The sequence below is a fragment of the Heptranchias perlo genome, chromosome 18, assembly GCF_035084215.1.
Source record: "Heptranchias perlo isolate sHepPer1 chromosome 18, sHepPer1.hap1, whole genome shotgun sequence".
NCBI classification, from domain to species: domain Eukaryota; kingdom Metazoa; phylum Chordata; class Chondrichthyes; order Hexanchiformes; family Hexanchidae; genus Heptranchias; species Heptranchias perlo.
Genome location: NC_090342.1, coordinates 52,505,375 through 52,524,193, shown reverse-complemented (window position 1 = coordinate 52,524,193; position 18,819 = coordinate 52,505,375). Strand labels below are relative to the sequence as shown.

The following is an 18,819-nucleotide window of genomic DNA, read 5'->3' as shown; positions in this document are numbered from 1 at the left end:
CTCTTATCATTGAAGTAATTTCATCCTTAATCACTAAGGCTACTCCTCCCCCTCTACCAGTTTCCCTATCCTTCCTGTAGATCTTATAACCTGGTATATTCAGTTCCCAGTCCTGACCATCTTGCAGCCATGTCTCATTAATGGTTACCATATTGTACTCACTAAGCTGAATTTGCACCTGCAATTCATTCAGTTTGTTCCTTTGAATGAAGATGGAAAAAAAATCACGCATTGAAAGAAATGTACCTCCCAAACCCACGACCTTCACCACCGGTGCACCGTGGCTGCAGTGTGTTCTATCCACAGGATGCACTGCAGCAACTCGCCAAGGCTTTTTTGGCAGCACCTCCCAAACCTGCGACCTCTACCACCTAGTAGGACAAGGGCAGCAGTTGCAAGGGAATACCATCACCTCTGAGTGCCCCTCCAAGACACACACCATCCTGACTTGGAAATATATCGCCGTTCTTTCATCGTCGCTGGGCCAAAATCCTACCTAACAGCACAGTGGGAGCATCTTCACCATGTGGACTGCAGCAGCTCAAGAAGAAGGCCCATCACCACCTTCTCAAGGGCAAATAAATGCCGGCCTTTGCCAGTGACTCCCACACCCCAAGAATGAATAAAAACTAACATAAACTATTGTACTTATGCATGCGCATATAATTAGAAAACAGAAAAGAACTTGCATTTATGTAGCGCCTTTCACGACCCAAAGCGCTATACAGCCAATGAAGTACTTTTGAAGTGTTGTAATGTAGGGAAACGCGGCAGCCAATTTGCGCACAGCAAGCTCCCATAAACAGCAAAGTGATAATGACCAGATCATCTGTTTTAGTGATGTTACTTGAGGTGATAACTATTGGCCAATGTCCATTTATATATTTTAATAAATAAAATGAAACGGTTCATTTTCATAGCCCAGAAAGCAAAGAGTTAAAGTGTCCAATTTGGATGGGCAAGCATCACTCGGTCTCTGGCTCATCCCCATTTCCATTTGTTGTATCTCTCTTTGCGTCACACTCGCCCTCAGCCTGTAGCAGTCGAAAGAAGAACCGTGCAGAAATAATTCCCCTTCAGTTTCTGTGCTGGAGACATCGATTCTGCCCTACTCAGCCACCGCAGTGATCACAACCCAACACCTTCTTTACCTCCTTCCCTTTCCCCCCCCCTCCCCCAAAACAAGGATCAAAAAGTCATCGCAAAAAGAGTTGAGGGAGGAAAGCAAAGTTGCCCAGGCTCGCTCCTAAAGGGTTTATTTTCGGGAGAGATCGACTGCATAGGCAGTTGATATCTCTCCGGCTCTCTGGTTTCTGCTTGTAAGTTTGCAGAAACCCCACAGACATGTTGTCTGGGAGGTAAAAAGATCACAATTTGGCTCAATTTAAAAAAAAATAATATTGAGACACAAAGCAGAAGATCCGTATGTGGGACTCGAACTGGATTCTTGCAGGGTCTCCGGTGTCTTGTACTTGGGGGGGAGAGAGGGAGGGAGAGAGAGAGGGGAGAGAGAACCTTGCGTGAAAGAAGAACGTCAATGACCAATTTTGCAAGAGTTTTTCCCCCCAATGTCTCTCTCTCTCTCCCTCTCTCTGGATGAATCGAAACAATGATGCAGCCAGGGATTTACAGTCCAAATTAATCCAGCACAATATGGCAGATCTGCACCGTGTTTAGCAAGGAGGGGAGCAACTGGCTTTGTATTCTGCCATGCATAGCACACAGCATTGCACCGATGGCCCTGATGTACGAAGGTAAGACTTGAAATTAACACACACACACACCTCTTTTTATTTTCTTGTTGCCATTTAAATCAGCTGGCAGGTTGAGGATGGGGAGGCTTGTGGGGGTGGGGTTCAATGTGAAGGGATGGGGGTCTGTGCTGAAGGCTTGATCTGTTTGAGTGCGGAAACCGAAGGGAGACTTCAGTGGGTTTAAGTGAAACTGACACTGGGCATTTCACACGGAGCCTGCTTGTTATTGTTGAGGGGGGTCTAGACCCGATTGGTTTCGATCCCCAGTCTAATGAATTTGTCAAAATATATCAGTTTACGGTTATCCCTCTTATTTTGGTGGAAGAGTGAATTTGTCTTTCACGTGGATCCACTTCTCAATATTTAAAAAAAGAAAAACGAGGGGGAATTGCTGAAATGATTAATTTCACAGATCTGATTCACGGAGCGAATAACAAGTGAGGAAACTTTGCGTGCGTGTGAAAGTCCCATTGATTTACGGGTGAATAGTTGGAAGGATTTCCTGGTGATAGCGGGGCTCGGATTAAACACCAGGAGACAAAGGAATGTCTTAAAGGGAGCTATGGGAGCAGAACAACTCTATTAGAAATGCTTCTGGGCTTTTTTTTTTGCTGCAAAGCCCTGTTCTTTTTTTTTTTTGGTTGTTATCCCGCTGTGTCATTTTTAGTAAAACGAATCTGCTCACAAGTGTCTTTTAAAATGAGCAATTTGTTGGACGAGAATTTCATTGCACCGGGAGAGAGCACAGCCAGTGTATACTGAAACTATCTGGGTTCTGAAATAATTGTCTCCTCTCAGAATTCTTCACCTGCCCGCCCCCTGTCGGCCGAATGTATCGTGATGTCGATCCTTGATCTCACTGCGAGATATGTGGCTGCTGGACTCTTTTTTTTCGAGAAGGGGGTTTTCCTTTTATTTCAGCGATGCTTTCCTGTGATTTATTACTGCAGTTGTCCCCACATACTGGCCCAAGTCTTTCTCCAGACAAGCAGGATACTGTGCATTTTAAAACAGTTGTCCCGTTACAGATCTAGTGTGTATATATATATATTGGATTATTGGCTGTAACTGTTAATGTTTGAAGGAAACTATTATATTTGCAAAGATATTCTCTTGTTAGGGGAACAAATAAAACCTTTTTGAGTTTGAACCCTTCTGTTTGTAAATTCTATTAACAATTGTATTTTGATTCTTTTTTAAGTGTGCAAATATTCACTGTAATGGCCACTTTATATTTTATTGCCAGAGTGTTGGTTTGTTCAATGTAACATAGAATCCTCTCCCTCGTATTGGTAAAGCTCACTGAAAACCTTATGGTTTTCGTATACTGTGGTGCAAGACTTGTGGATACATTGTGATAAAGGTTGATGGAATTAAGTAGAGGTAACCCCCAGATAGAGCTTGGGTTTGCTGAATCAAAAGGTTTTATCAGTTAAAAGCTGGCAAAAATATATATATTTTCCAATTAGCTACAAATGGATTTAATCTCAGTCAAGGTACAGCAGTGTGAACTCCAACTCTCCTTAAAGCTTTCAGGCAGAGATTTTCAAACTTTTCTGTCTGGGGGGGATACCCTGCAAATATCAACACGTTCACAGGGACCCTCCTCTGTAAATATCAACACGTTCACAGGGACCCTCCTCTGTAAATATCAACACATTCACAGGGACCCTCCTCTGCAAATATCAACATGTTCACAGGGACCCTCCTCTGTAAATATCAACATGTTCACAGGGACCCTCCTCTGTAAATATCAACACATTCACAGGGACCCTCCTCTGTAAATATCAACACGTTCACAGGGACCCTCCTCTGCAAATATCAACACGTTCACAGGGACCCTCCTCTGTAAATATCAACACATTCACAGGGACACTCCTCTGTAAATATCAACACATTCACAGGGACCCTCCTCTGTAAATATCAACATGTTCACAGGGACCCTCCTCTGCAAATATCAACACGTTCACAGGGACCCTCCTCTGTAAATATCAACATGTTCACAGGGACCCTCCTCTGCAAATATCAACACGTTCACAGGGACACTCCTCTGTAAATATCAACACATTCACAGGGACCCTCCTCTGTAAATATCAACATGTTCACAGGGACCCTCCTCTGCAAATATCAACACGTTCACAGGGACCCTCCTCTGTAAATATCAACACATTCACAGGGACCCTCCTCTGTAAATATCAACACGTTCACAGGGACACTCCTCTGTAAATATCAACGTTTGTGTAGGTACAAAAAAGAACCAGGATTATTAATCGCAAATAACAATGCAGGAAGGGTCTCTCAAAATAAACCCCTTTCATCATTGAGTTCTCAGTTTTTTGGTTTGTCAACTTTTCTAGTTTTATTTAGGGAAATTCAGAACATAGTGTTATGTGCAGTCCCTTTATCCGCCTTCCTGATTAACTGGCGGAACTCTGGAGGGAGAACGCAGGGTGTGAGTTATGGCCTCGCTGCACGGCTTCTGATATTTTTGTGTCGTCATCATCTGTTGGTGAATAAGACCACATAACATTTTTCTTACTTGTCGTGTACTTATTTTCATTCCCATACGTAGGGTACTGCTGCACCATACATGTAATGAAGGAAAGAGCTTACAATTATATAATGATTGCTATGTGCTTAGTATGTCCCACAGTGCTTTCCTGCCAATGAATTGCTTTTGAAGTGTGGTCACTGTTGTGATGTAGGGAAACGTGGCAGCCAATTTGTGGACAGCAAGCTCCCACAAACACTAATGAGATAATGACCAGATGTGATGTTGGTTGAGAGAAGTATTGGCCAGGACACCGGGAAGAACTCCCATGCTCTTCTTCGAAATAGTACCATGGGATCTTTTATCCACCTGAGAGGGCAGACGGGGCCTCGGTTTAACATCTCATCCATAAGACGGCGCGTCCGATAGTGTAGCACTCCCTCAGTACTGCAGACTAGATTTCGTAATCAAATCCCTGGAGTGGGACTTGAACCTATGACCTTCTGACTCAAAGGCAAGACTGCTACTCACTGATCAAAATCTAGGAACAGCAGACTATCTGCCAATTCCCATTGTCCACTGGGAGTAGGGGGTTCCTCCATTGTGGTGGCTCCGCAATAATGAAAAAGACTATCGACTCGGAATGGTGACAAGTGTACTGGTTAGGGTGGGTAGGAAGACTGAAAGTGTGAAGGGAAAGATGGTTGTCGCAGAAACACCAACAATTTGCACTTAACAAATTGCCCTTAACAAAGGGAAATTTCCCAAGGCGTTTTATGTGAACACAACATTGAACAAAATCTGGGAGAAGGATGAGGGGAGGTGAACAATGGAGAATTGGAGAGGTGTAGCAAGGCAAAGGGGGTTTGAGAAGAGAATTCCAGAATGCAGAGTACTGTGTACGGCTTTGGTCTGCTTATCTAAGGAAGGATATACTTGCCTTAGAGGCGGTGCAGCGAAGGTTCACTAGATTAATTCCTGGGATGAGAGGGTTGTCCTTTTGAGGAGAGATTGTGACAGTGCAGCACTCCCTCAGTGCTGCACTGGAGTTTGTGCTCGAGTGGCTGGAGTGAGACTTGAACCACAATCTTCTGATTCGGAGGCGAGAGTGCTACTATTGAGCCAAGGCTCACTCTAAATAAGCAGCCCTTTTGACTGAAGCCCTGTTGGTTAAAGCTGCACGAGTTAACCATTGTGCCGACATGCCTTTGTCTTTCTTGAGCCTAGCCTAGTCCTTATTAAGAGTTCACTTGGACTCAGAAATAGACAAGGTCTGGCTGGAGCTTGGGCGGACAACGGAACAGACAGAAAGGGGCGGGGCTCAGACTTCAGCAACATAGGCCCAGACTCTCAACAGCGTCCCAGGTAGGGCTGGCCTGGACAGGCAGAGATTGTGCACCAAAACTGGGATCTTCCTGTGTCACACAGAGCAGTGCGTTCAGCCACTGGGCCATGCAGGGATGTCTTTACTGTAGAAGTGCTCTCGCTATATCGTGATGTCACTGTTTTGAGTTGGGGCAAGTTGTCGAGACCAAGCTTTACTCTGCATCTCACTGCACTCTACCTGATTTTGGAATGCTCTATCCCGAACCCGGACAGAAAGGATTAATCCCTCGCTTTAATGGAAACAAAATTCACAAGAAATAAAACAGGATAAAGTAATAGTCAAAAAAAAATTCAAGGCTTCACTGTGTTTTGCCTTTGATTAGAGTGTTGTACTATGTAATTTAAAGAAGCAGTATATTTATAATAAAATGGATATATAAATTGTTGGTTTTAGTTGGGAGTTAAAGTTGTCAGGGAAATAGCAAAGAAAGGGTTTCAGCTTGAAATGGCACGTAATGTCTACGTTGAAAGGCTTAGTCGGTATCAAGGCAGCGTGGCACTGAACTGTGCAGGCTAGGAAGATCCCATCTTGGATTCCATCTCTCCGCTCAGTCATATGATCTTAGTGAGGGCACTGCGATGGACCTCCATGACCTTGGGTCACGACACAAGCCACCCTTACTGGGCAGTGCCTGTAACAGTGAAGGACTCGGCAGTGATGCCCTTTACAGTCGATTACCCTGATACTGTTAACTGGTGCTCCTTCTGTGTTCACTGAAACCTTGGTTCCTCAATTCCTGCATGGTCAGTTATTTTAGCCCATAAGCAGGTGTTGTGTTCAGCAACTTGGACTAGAGTAAATTGAAGGAATAGTCCTGGAAGCTTCAGAATGTGATCTCTGTGTTGACTGATTAGAAAGTGCAAGGATGTGGACACCATGTAAATTCCACATGTGTCACGTCGTACTTTGTAATTTTTTTTAAATTGAATTTGTTTTACTTAAATTTCTTAAAGGATATAGAAGCACTGGAGAAGATGCAAAAAAGATTTACGAGGATGTTGCTAGAACTGAGAGGTTATAACTATCAGGAAGGACTGACCGGCTGGGGCTCTTTTCTCTAGAAAAGAGAAGGCTGAGGGGTGACCTAATAGAGGTCTTTAAAATTATGAAGGGATTCGATAGGGTAGATGTAATGTTTCCACTTGTGGGGAGTCCAAAACTAGAGGTCATAAATATTAGATAGTCACTAATAAATCCAATAAAGAATTCAGGAGAAACGTCTTTACCCAGAGAGTGGTTAGAATGTGGAACTCGCTACCACGAAGAATAGTTGTGGCGAAGCTAGATAAGAACATGAGGAGAAAGGAATAGAAGGATATGTTGATGGGGAGAGATGAAGTAGGGTGGGAGGCTTGTGTGAAGCATAAACAGTGGCATAGACCCGTTAGACCAAATGGCCTGTTTCTGTGCTGTAAATGTTTTGCAATTTGTCACAGCAGAGCTTCCCCCAGTGGCTCAATAGTAACTGAGTTTGTTTTATTCGTTCATGGGATGTGGGCATCGCTGGCAAGGCCGGCATTTATTGCCCACCCTTAATTGCCCTTGAGAAGGTGGTGGTGAGCCGCCGCCTTGAACCGTTGCAGTCCGTGTGGTGAAGGTTCTCCCACAGTGCTGTTAGGAAGGGAGTTCCAGGATTTTGACCCAGTGACGATGAAGGAATGACGATATATTTCCAAGTCGGGATGGTGTGTGACTTGGAGGGGAGGTGGTGTTGTTCCCATGTGCCTGCTGCCCTTGTCCTTCTAGAAGGTAGAGGTCGCGGGTTTGGGAGGTGCTGTCGAAGAAGCCTTGGCGAGTTGCTGCAGTGCATCCTGTGGATGGTACACACGGTGCGCTGGTGGTGAAGGGAGTGAATGTTTAGGGTGGTGGATGGGGTGCCAATCAAGCGGACTGCTTTGTCCTGGACGGTGTTGAGCTTCTTGAGTGTTGTTGGAGCTGCACTCATCCAAGCAAGTGGAGAGTATTCCATCACACTCCTGACTTGTGCCTTGTAGATGGTGAAAAGGCTTTGGGAAATCAGGAGGTGAATCACTCGTCACAGAATACCCAGCCTCTGACCTGCTCTTGTAGCCACAGTATTTATGTGGCTGGTCCAGTTAATTTCTGGTCAATGGTGACCCCCAGAATGTTGATGGTGGGGGATTTGGCGATGGTAATGCAGTTGAACGTCAAGAGGAGGTGGTTAGACTCTCTCTTGTTGGAGATGGTCATTGCCCGGCACTTATCTGGCGCGAATGTTACTTTCCACTTATCAGCCCAAGCCTGGATGTTGTCCAGGTCTTGCTGCATGCGGGCATGGACTGCTTCATTATCTGAGGGGTTGCGAATGGAACTGAATATTGTTCAATCATCAGCGAACATCTCTATTTCTGACCTTATGATGGAGGGAAGGTCATTGATGAAGCAGCTGAAGATGGTTGGGCCGAGGACACTGCCCTGAGGAACCCCTGCAGCAGTGTTCTGGGGCTGAGACGATTGGCAGCCAACAACCACTACCATCTTCCTTTGCGCTAGGTATGACTCCAGCCACTGGAGAGTTTTCCCCCTGATTCCCATTGTCTTCAATTTTACTAGGGCTCCTTGGTGCCACACTCGGTCAAAAGCTGCCTTGATGTCAAGGGCAGTCACTCTCACCTCACCTCTGGAATTCAGCTCTTTTGTCCATGTTTGGACCAAGGCTGTAATGAGGTCTGGAGCCGAGTGGTCCTGGCGGAACCCAAACTGAGCATCGGTGAGCAGGTTATTGGTGAGTAAGTGCCACTTGATAGCACTGTCGATGTCACATTCAATCACTTTGCTGATGATTGAGAGTAGACTGATGGGGCGGTAATTGGCCGGATTGGATTTGTCCTGCTTTTTGTGGACAGGACATACCTGGGCAATTTTCCACATTGTCGGGTAGATGCCAGTGTTGTAGCTGTACTGGAACAGTTTGGCTAGAGGCGTGGCTAGTTCTGGAGCACAAGTCTTCAGCACAACAGCCGGGATGTTGTTGGGGCCCATAGCCTTTGTTGTATCCAGTGCACTCAGCCATTTCTTGATATCACGTGGAGTGAATCGAATTGGCTGAAGACTGGCTTCTGTGATGGTAGGGATATCGAGAAGAGGCTGAGATGGATCATCCACTCGGCACTTCTGGCTGAAGATGGTTGCAAACGCTTCAGCCTTGTCTCTTGCACTCACGTGCTGGACTCTGCCATCGTCGAGGATGGAGATGTTTACAGAGCCTCCTCCTCCCGTTAGTTGTTTAATTGTCCACCACCATTCACGACTGGATGTGGCAGGACTGCAGAGCTTTGATCTGATCCGTTGGTTGTGGAATCGCTTAGCTCTGTCGATAGCATGTTGCTTCCATTATTTAGCATGCATGTGGTCCTGTGTCATACGGACCAGGAAGGTGCTCAGGTTCGATCTCTCATTCGCTGTTTGAGATTGCAGGAGGAGGGCAAGGTCAGAGTAAGAGGGGAATGTTGTCCAGGATTCCAGCTCTCCATCGCTTTCCTTCATCGTCGCTGGGTCAAAAAGCTGGAACTCCCTACCTAACAGCATTGTGGGAGAACCTTCACCGCACGGACAACAGCAGTTCAAGAAGAAGGCCCACCGCCACCTTCTCAAGGGCAACTAGGGATGGACAATAATTGCCGGCCTTGCCAGTGACGCCACATCTAAGAATGGGGAAATAAAAATATCTAGTGGCCCCTGCTGGAAGTGCTTGTGTATGGACAACAGCTCAGAACAGGAACGGGCTCAACTATGTGATGACCCCCCCCTCCCTCCACCCCCCCCCCCCCCACTCCCATTTGATGTCTGATGCTGTCCAGGCAGACTGGATCTTAACCGTTAGATGGAGTAGTAGAGGGGACTCAGCCCTGTAGAACTTTACCCCATTCCGTGCTTGCAGAAGGGAATATGAGGGGTGAAAAAGAAGGGAAAAAACAAAATTTTCTGGGTCAAAGCTTGGCATGAACTTCTCTCTTGTATTCACTGGTTCTTTGGCTGAATACTTCTCAGTATGTGTGGATCCCACAGTCTATATTTTTTTTACGGCAAGGCACTTCAAGAGATGGCAGTGCCCCCTTTAAAGATCAGGTCTCCCAGGTTTGTTCCGCTGCTCCTATGGACATTATCTTTATTTAGTGGAGTAAGGGCGTGAATTGTTTCTTGTTATTAGCAGCGCACGCTGATGATCAGCAGGTCCTCCTGCTCTTCAATCTGCCTCATATTTCTGCTTGCAAATGGTCACCAGCTGGACCGCAAATATGTAAAGCCCTTTGTGTAAAATAAATAAAGAAGGAAGAGTGCGCCAGTTTGCAGTTGAACGCTCTGCTTGTGCCCTTCCCAGCAAGCGATGGAGATATCCACCTTTTCCTTTATTGAAACCCCACTGTTTGTAGGGTCGGGTTTCCTTGCGACGAAGGTAGGAGGAGGTTGTGCAAAGGAGAGTTTATAACTATCAGGAAAGACAGAACAGGCTGGGGCTCTTTTCTCGAAAAAGAGATGGCTAAGGGGTGACTTAATAGAGGTCTTTAAAATTATGAAGGAGTTTAGATGGGGTAGACGTAGAGAAGATATTTCCACTTGGGGAGTTCAAAACCAGGGGCCATAAATATAAGATAGTCACTAATAAATCCAAAAAGGAACTCAGGAGAAACTTCTTTATCCAGAGAGTGGTTAGAATGTGGAACTCGCTACCACAAGGAGTGGTTGAGGCGATTAGCATTGATGCATTTAAGGGAAAGCTAGATACACACATGAGGGAGAAAGGAATTCGGAGGTTCTGCTGATGGGGTTAGATGAAGTAGGGAGGAAGGAGGTTCGTGTGGAGCATTAACACTGACATAAACCTGTTGGGTGGAATGGCCTGTTTCTGTGCCGTAAATTCTTTTGTAGTTCAATGTAATTCTATGTAAAATACCACTGAGTTTGTATACTTGCTAGACCGGTTGGCTGCCAATCAGTCAAATTTATCCAGCAATCTGAGGGGGGTTACTGATGCTTCATCCTCCCAACAGGCCCACCCGATATCACTGCAAATGTAGCAAGGTTTTGTTTATTTCTAACTTTTCATTTTTTTTCCCATTATCTCCACTCCGCTACTGAAGGCTGGTTGCTTGGCAATGGGTTCAGTGGGTGTTAACGGGCCCGACTGTGCCTGTTAGATTGGACTCACTTCAGATTAGGGTTGCCAACCCTCCAGGATTGGCCTGAAGTCTCCAGGAATTAAAGATTAACTTCCAGGACACTGCAAGCCAGGAGAAAAATCATAGGGGCATTAAAAATATTGTATGTTGCTTTCATTTTCTTTGAACATTTTCAATTATTAGTTGTAAAAATATTGGAGAAGCGAAAAGTGGCTGTTTGGATGATTTTTGACTGTCAGTCAATCGGGTAACAAAGACTCTGTTCACTTTACACCTGGTATGGGAAGGTGGGGCGTCGCCAGGATGGACGTGTCGGGCGACCAATGGTGGAAGTGTGAGGGTGGGCTGGTTGGAGGCGAGAAATCATGTCATCAAACCTCCAGGAATATGTCCAACCAGAGTTGGCAACCCCACTTCAGATACTTTTTCTTGTGCCAAACACAAAAGTCCATTTCCACTGGCAAGCCCTCACGTCCTGGGGGTATGTTGTAGTTTGAATTGTTTCTAAGATGTGATAAGGTGCTAATCTCAATGCAAGTCTCTCTCCCTCTCTCTCTCTCTCTTTCATCCAGCAGTCTACTCTTTGTCAGCCACCCCAGAACAGCCCTGGGTCCAAATAGCCAGCAAAAGCATCAATTGATCACTCATGCTTACATTAAGGATGCTCGCTAACCTACATTGGCTCCCAGTCCAGGAACAGCTCGATTTTAAAATTCCCATCCTTGTTTTCAAATTCTTCCATGGCCTCGACCCTCACTATCTCTGTGACCTCCTCCAGCCCTACAACTGTCCAAGATTTCTTATGCAGCCCCAATTTTAATCACTCCACCATTCACAGCTGTGCCTTCCGCTGCCTAGGCCCTAAGCTCTGGAATTCCCTCCCTAAACCTCTCTGCCTCTTGTCCTTTAAGATGCTCCTTAAAACCTACTTCTTTGACCAAGTTTTTGGTCACCTGTCCTAATATCTCCTTATGTGGCTCAGTGTCAAACTCTCTTTGCTAACGCTCTTGTGAAGTGCCTTGGGACATTTTACCACAGTAAAGGCGCTATATAAATGCAAGTCGTTGTTGTTGTATCAAGTTGTTGTTGTTGTTGTTGATGCATAACCAATCAATAATGCATCTCTCCAACTCAGTCCACGACCAATCACACAGTGAGATAATGTATCTGATTTTTGCCGCATCTAATCAATCTCTCATGAGAGCTTCATGTGTGACGAGCATGAAGGAATGGAAAAACAGCTGGCCAGCTGGGAAACTATGAAGAGCTGGTGGATAGGGACGGAGATTCTGCAACAGTCGCTAAGTAGTGAGGCTTTAGACCAAGTTGCTAAAATCTCCACGCATTAGAAAAATTCGATCAGCTTCCTTAGTATGTAACAGAGATTGCTTTATGGGGGAGTACTCAACAGGCTGATGCACTTTTTTAAAAAAAAACTCTCGAATAACAGTCCAATTTGCAAGCACCAGTTCTTGTTGATTAGGAAGGCTTGGTGATGGGCCAAGACTTGATGCTCAGGACATCACCAGGGCCGAAAAGAGTTGCAGAGAAGCCAATGGCAAACAAGAAACAAACCATGAGGTGACTCCAAGGATGAATTTTAAGACCCTGAAGATTGCAGGAACTGAGGGAGCTCTAAGGTATTGAGGTCTCGGATGGAGGGAATTAAAGTAGGATGCCATGTGATGAATTATGATAATAACATAGTGAGGATACAGAGAGAAGGAAAAATGCATAACTGCAACTTAGGAGAGACATGAGGACGGTTCAGAGGAGCATTGACCAGGGTATTATCAATAAAATCAAAGGAAGATTAAGATCTCGTATGTCGGGACTAAAGATAAGGAAAAGGTTATGCAGAGAGCTGGTAATGCCAGGTATTTATTTGGAAGCATCAAGAAGGAGGAGATTGCGATGCAAATAGCCCTATTGTGTTAATAGGGAGCTTTTCAGTACTGTGGATGATGGGATAGCTATGCCTCCATAGTTATTTCCACCACCACCCTCCCCGCCCCCGCCGCTTCCCCACCTAATTTAGGGATCCTAAGGCTAATTGTGGTACTGCTATCACCATCCAAGGTGGGTTAATAAATACTACAACTTGTATTTACATTGCGAACCTCATGTTAGAAAAACACCTCAGAGAGCTTCACAGAGTGGAGAAAGAAAATAAGACACTGGGCGGATGGAAAAGAGCAAGTAGAATAGAATTGGAGAACAGGGCCGAGAGCGCTTGAAGAGAAAAGTCTTTGTGAGGTTTCTCAAAGTCGAGATGGAGAGGGAGGTCGTTCTAGACAAACAGAGGCATAGTGGCTAAAAGAGCATCCGCCAATGATAGAGACTGAGGAGTAAACTGATGGTGGAGCAGAGAAAGGTGGGAGCAGGGCCAGAGGGCAGTAGTAGGTCAAGGAGATAAGTTGCGATGGCTGAAGAAGTATTTGAAGGCAAGGACAAAGTTACACAGGGAGCCAGGTGAGGCCAGGGTGATGGAAGTGTGGGGCTTTGATCAGGTGAGGCAGTGGACAGCGGCGTTCTGAATGGGTTGCAGTTTGAGGAAGACTGGCTAGGAGAGTATTGGATCGACCAAGTCTCGAAGTGATAACAAAATGGATTAAAGATTGGGAAATAGTGGGGGAAGAGGTAGGGGATGGGTGTGTGGCAGATTTGTACACACCAATACTGGTAGAATTCAAACTTAGCCTGAGGTGACAGTCAACAAAGTCGGATAGAGGCTTTCCGGAGCTGAAAAGGACGGCTCAAGTTTGTCTGCATTTGGAAGAGGAGGAGATTTGACTCCTCCAAGACTTAATGACAGACAGCCAGTTGGCGAGTAGAGGGAGCAGGTAGTAGGGAAAAGAAAAAAAATTCAGACAGGGTGTCCATATCTGGATTGTTATCCAGGGATTCCTGCTGGAACGTGTGCTTGTGTGGGCGTCAGATGAAGTCCGCTTTGGGTCTGGTTGTGACTCCCACTCATAGGTTAATACATGAAAAGAATGGCGACTTGAATGAGGTACTAACGGGCTGCCAGAACCATGACGTCGTATCCGAGCAACAGTCAGGCCTTCAGGAGAGCTGGGGAAGGAGCTGGAAGAAAACAAAATATTGCAATGTGTGGCCAGCTGTTTGAGGCATTTTGATCGAGTAAATAAGGAGAAACTGTTTCCACTGGCAGGAAAGTCGGTGACCAGAGGACACAGATTTAAGGTAATTGGCAAAAGAGCTAGAGAGGAGATGAGAAGAATATTTTTTATGCAGTGAGTTGTTAAGATCTGGAATGCACTGCCTGGTGGAAGCAGATTTAATTGGAACTTTCAAAAGGGAATTGGATAAAATACTTGGAAGGGGAAAAATTTGCAGGACTACGGGGAAAGGGCAGGGGGAGTGGGACTAATGGCATAGCTCTTTCAAACAGCCAGCACTGGCTACTGGGAGGGCTCACTACAACAACACTGGGATACAGTACTCGTGAGTACATGTCTGTCACTAGAGTTGGGAATAATTAAAGTGTTAAGTTCAATGTATGACACAAGAAGTGTAAAAGTGTAAAGAATAGAAGTGAAGTGTGATTGACCAATTCATTCAAGGCTTTGGTTGGTGTTACACTCTGCAGCAACTAGGAGACAAGAATGACCTTTGGTGACAGGCTTTCTATTTTTTTTTTTTATTCGTTCACTGGATGTGGGCGTCGCTGGCGAGGCCAGCATTTATTGCCCATCCCTAATTGCCCTCGAGAAGGTGGTGGTGAGTTGCCTTCTTGAACCGCTGCAGTCCGTGTGCGGTTCAAGAAGGCGGCTCACCACCACCTTCTCGAGGGCAATTAGGGATGGGCAATAAATGCTGGCCTCGCCAGCAACGCCCACATCCCGTGAACGAATAAAAAAAAAAGTATCTTCTCTTTTGTCAGTGAGCCAGCTGAGATTCAGAGCCAAGCTTTGCCAGTTCCCTCTTATAAAGGGTTTTATTCCCTCACTTAAATTGTTTTTTAAATTTGTCTCCAAATGTTAACTATTCCTGGACTGGCCCAGAGTTCAGCAATGTGCTCTGTCCTGTAACACCTGTGGTGCTATATTGGGGCAAAGGCTTAGTTTGAAAAAAAAGTCCTTCAGCCCCATTTTTCTCCGCTTTTCTCCTGAAGGCACTGAGTGTTGCCATGGTACAGGCTCCATGTGGGCCAGCCTCTTTCCTGTACCTGGGCAAGTGTTCAGTCCAGTGTTATGGACTCATCTTCCAACATCTACAATCAGCACTTTACAACATGGGTCTTTGGATAGTGGTCAGGAGCAGGAGTTGCTTTCTCATCCCTCTTTTCCCCCCACCCCCCCACCGAGGCACAGGGCAATTGCACCATCCCAATAGTTACCCCAGCCGAGATCAGATAACTCGGCACAAACCTGTGATGGAACCCTAGACTTTTCTGGTCCCTGCACGGGTCAGTACCACACTGGAAGGTATGGTGACCAAGTGAGCAATTGTGGGGACACATCTTTGAAAAAGGCTCTTTTGCGAGCATAAGATTTTGTTCACAGCGACAGTGTTACGGTTACGCTGAACACCTCGCAAGAGGAGATGGTCCATCCAGAGCTGGACCTGTCTGCCATTTTGGACTTGTCCACCATTTGCTGTTGCATTTTTGTGAAATTGTCTGATGTTCAAATATAATAGAATTATAACATATACAACAACTTGCATTTATGTAGCGCCTTTAAAGTAGGGAAACGTCCCAAGGCGCTTCACAGGAGCGTAATCAGACAAAAATATATTGTAGATTTGAAATAATAGGCCATCCGCTTAAATTACACTGGTATTCAGACATTCACCTCTCCTCACCAAGATCCCTGCTAGGTAAATATTTGCTGGGAGTTTAAAGATTAACTTCACCAGTTAATACTTCATATCGCAGCCGCCTTTGTTTTTAATCTTTCGATGCCATAATCTCGCAATGTACTGCCCCGAGGAAGGTGTTAAAGTCCTGTTTATCTCAACAGTCCTGTTTCCTATCCTCGAGCAGCCGCTGACTTTCTCATCCGTATGTGACGCACTGTGAATGTGTAACAGAGGCACTTCCAAGAGACTATTACGTGCTGACTGTAAAATGAAAACGAGTCATGCGACAGTCAGAACCAATCTGTGAGGTTTGACGGAGCAGCAGCAGCTGGTGGCTGGGACTGAGGTCTCCTCAGTCAGGCTTTGCAAGCCCCCCTCTGTCCCAACAATCAGTCGCCATCTCCTATTGCACCACTTCAGTGCAGTACTAAGGGAGTGCTGCAATAACGGAGCCATCTTTCGGATGAAGCGTTAAACCGAGGCCACCGTCTGCCCTCACAGGTGGATGTAAAAGATCTCATGGCACTATTCGAGGAAGAGTAGGGGCGTTCATCCCTCAACCAACATCACTAAAACAAAGTATCTGGTCATTTATCTCATTGCTGTTGGTGGGATCTTGCTAAGTTCAAATTGGCTGCCGCGTTTCCTACATTACAACAGTGACTACACTTCAAAGTACTTCATTGGCTGTAAAGCGCTTTGGAATGTCCTGAGGTCATGGAAGGTACTATAGAAATACAAATCTTTCCATCTTTCCTCCCTTTCCTTATCCTGTCATTTCTGGGTTAGACTTGAACCCAGGTCCCAAAGGCTATTACACCACCAGGAGTAATATCCATTTACATTTCTTTTAAAATTATCCCCTAATTTTAAGTGTATCCAGACTCACCGATCTGCTGTCAGTGTCTACTTTGGCCATATGCAAGGAGACCCAAGGTGGCATCAAGCAGGACATCCCTGATTGATTTGCCTTGTCTCTAGCACGTCTTAGATCAAATCTTATTCAATGTGGATCTTTGCCACTCTGAGGCACTGTGTATAATTGCTCTGAGGCTCAGTCCCACCTCTCCAACCCACTTAAAATGCTTTTTGTTTCCTTTTGGCCTCTTTATGTCGCCCTACTCCCACCATAGCTGAGAGAAGTAGGCAGGTTAAATATTCACTGCTAATGAGTGCTGTAGAACCGGTTGACAACCCTCAACACGCACTGAATCCAGATTACGGCACTGGGTGTCAGAAAACCGGAGTAGCACCAATAATCTGCACTCGACCTCAACACACACTGAGTCTGGTTAACAGCACCGTATCACCAGCATAACTGGGACAATGTTAATAATCTACACTCGACCTCAACATGCACTGAGTCTGGTTAACAGCACCGTATCACCAGCATAACTGGGACAATGTTAATAATCTACACTCGACCTCAACATGCACTGAGTCTGGTTAACAGCACCGTATCACCAGCATAACTGGGACAATGTTAATAATCTACACTCGACCTCAACACACACTGAGTCTGGTTAACAGCACCGTATCACCAGCATAACTGGGACAATGTTAATAATCTACACTCGACCTCAACATGCACTGAGTCTGGTTAACAGCACCGTATCACCAGCATAACTGGGACAATGTTAATAATCTACACTCGACCTCAACACGCACTGAGTCTGGTTAACAGCACCGTATCACCAGCATAACTGGGACAATGTTAATAATCTACACTCGACCTCAACACGCACTGAGTCTGGTTAACAGCACCGTATCACCAGCATAACTGGGACAATGTTAATAATCTACACTCGACCTCAACATGCACTGAGTCTGGTTAACAGCACCGTATCACCAGCATAACTGGGACAATGTTAATAATCTACACTCGACCTCAACATGCACTGAGTCTGGTTAACAGCACCGTATCACCAGCATAACTGGGACAGTGTTAATAATCTACACTCGACCTCAACACGCACTGAGTCTGGTTAACAGCACCGTATCACCAGCATAACTGGGACAATGTTAATAATCTACACTCGACCTCAACACACACTGAGTCTGGTTAACAGCACCGTATCACCAGCATAACTGGGACAATGTTAATAATCTACACTCGACCTCAACATGCACTGAGTCTGGTTAACAGCACCGTATCACCAGCATAACTGGGACAATGTTAATAATCTACACTCGACCTCAACACGCACTGAGTCTGGTTAACAGCACCGTATCACCAGCATAACTGGGACAATGTTAATAATCTACACTCGACCTCAACACGCACTGAGTCTGGTTAACAGCACCGTATCACCAGCATAACTGGGACAATGTTAATAATCTACACTCGACCTCAACATGCACTGAGTCTGGTTAACAGCACTGTATCACCAGCATAACTGGGACAGTGTTAATAATCTACACTCGACCTCAACACGCACTGAGTCTGGTTAACAGCACCGTATCACCAGCATAACTGGGACAGTGTTAATAATCTACACTCGACCTCAACATGCACTGAGTCTGGTTAACAGCACCGTATCACCAGCATAACTGGGACAGTGTTAATAATCTACACTCGACCTCAACACGCACTGAGTCTGGTTAACAGCACCGTATGACCAGCATAACTGGGACAGTGTTAATAATCTACACTCGACCTCAACATGCACTGAGTCTGGTTAACAGCACCGTATCACCAGCATAACTGGGACAGTGTTAATAATCTGCATTCGACATCAACATGCACTGAGTCTGGTTAACAGCACCGTATGACCAGCATAACTGGGGCAGCTTCAGGCTTATTTCCTTTTCAAAGAGAAACCTAAATGAAGGAGCCCAGTGCGAGACAGCATCAAGGTTAAAAAGGGTACAAGGGTAGATGGAGTAAATCTGCAAGCAGCAACAAGCTTGGTTTTTGAAGCCTGAAGATTGAAGAGCTGACCAGTTTTAAGGTCCCAGAGAAGAAGATGCAATGAGGGTTGGCTTGAAAAGTGAAGCAGCAGGGAGGTAGAGGGCATAGAATGGTGTATATGGTGCCAATGAGGAATGTGAAGAAAGTTTAGAGAAGAATTGATTATTGTATTGATGAAAGAAAGAGATGAGAAAGGTTGTGAAGGATAGAGAGAAGGAGGTGAGAGAGGCCTTGTCAATTGAGCCTTTTCTTGTACCCTGATCAGGAGTGTCAACAAGAACAACCTCCCCACATATGGGAGCAATACT

At 45.4% G+C, this 18,819-nt stretch overlaps 1 protein-coding gene across 4 annotated transcripts in view; it reads left to right on the top strand.

The window, feature by feature from the left end:
- Window positions 1–1,069: 1,069 nt before the first annotated feature.
- The window catches only part of hipk2 (homeodomain interacting protein kinase 2), a 219,832-nt gene continuing 202,082 nt past the window's right edge, over window positions 1,070–18,819 (top strand). For all 4 annotated transcript variants that reach the window (XM_067999916.1, XM_067999915.1, XM_067999914.1 and 1 more), the window contains exon 1: window positions 1,070–1,754. In XM_067999916.1, the coding sequence (XP_067856017.1) occupies window positions 1,736–1,754 (19 nt within the window). In that variant the 5' untranslated portion in view covers window positions 1,070–1,735. The remainder of the gene's footprint in view (window positions 1,755–18,819) is intronic.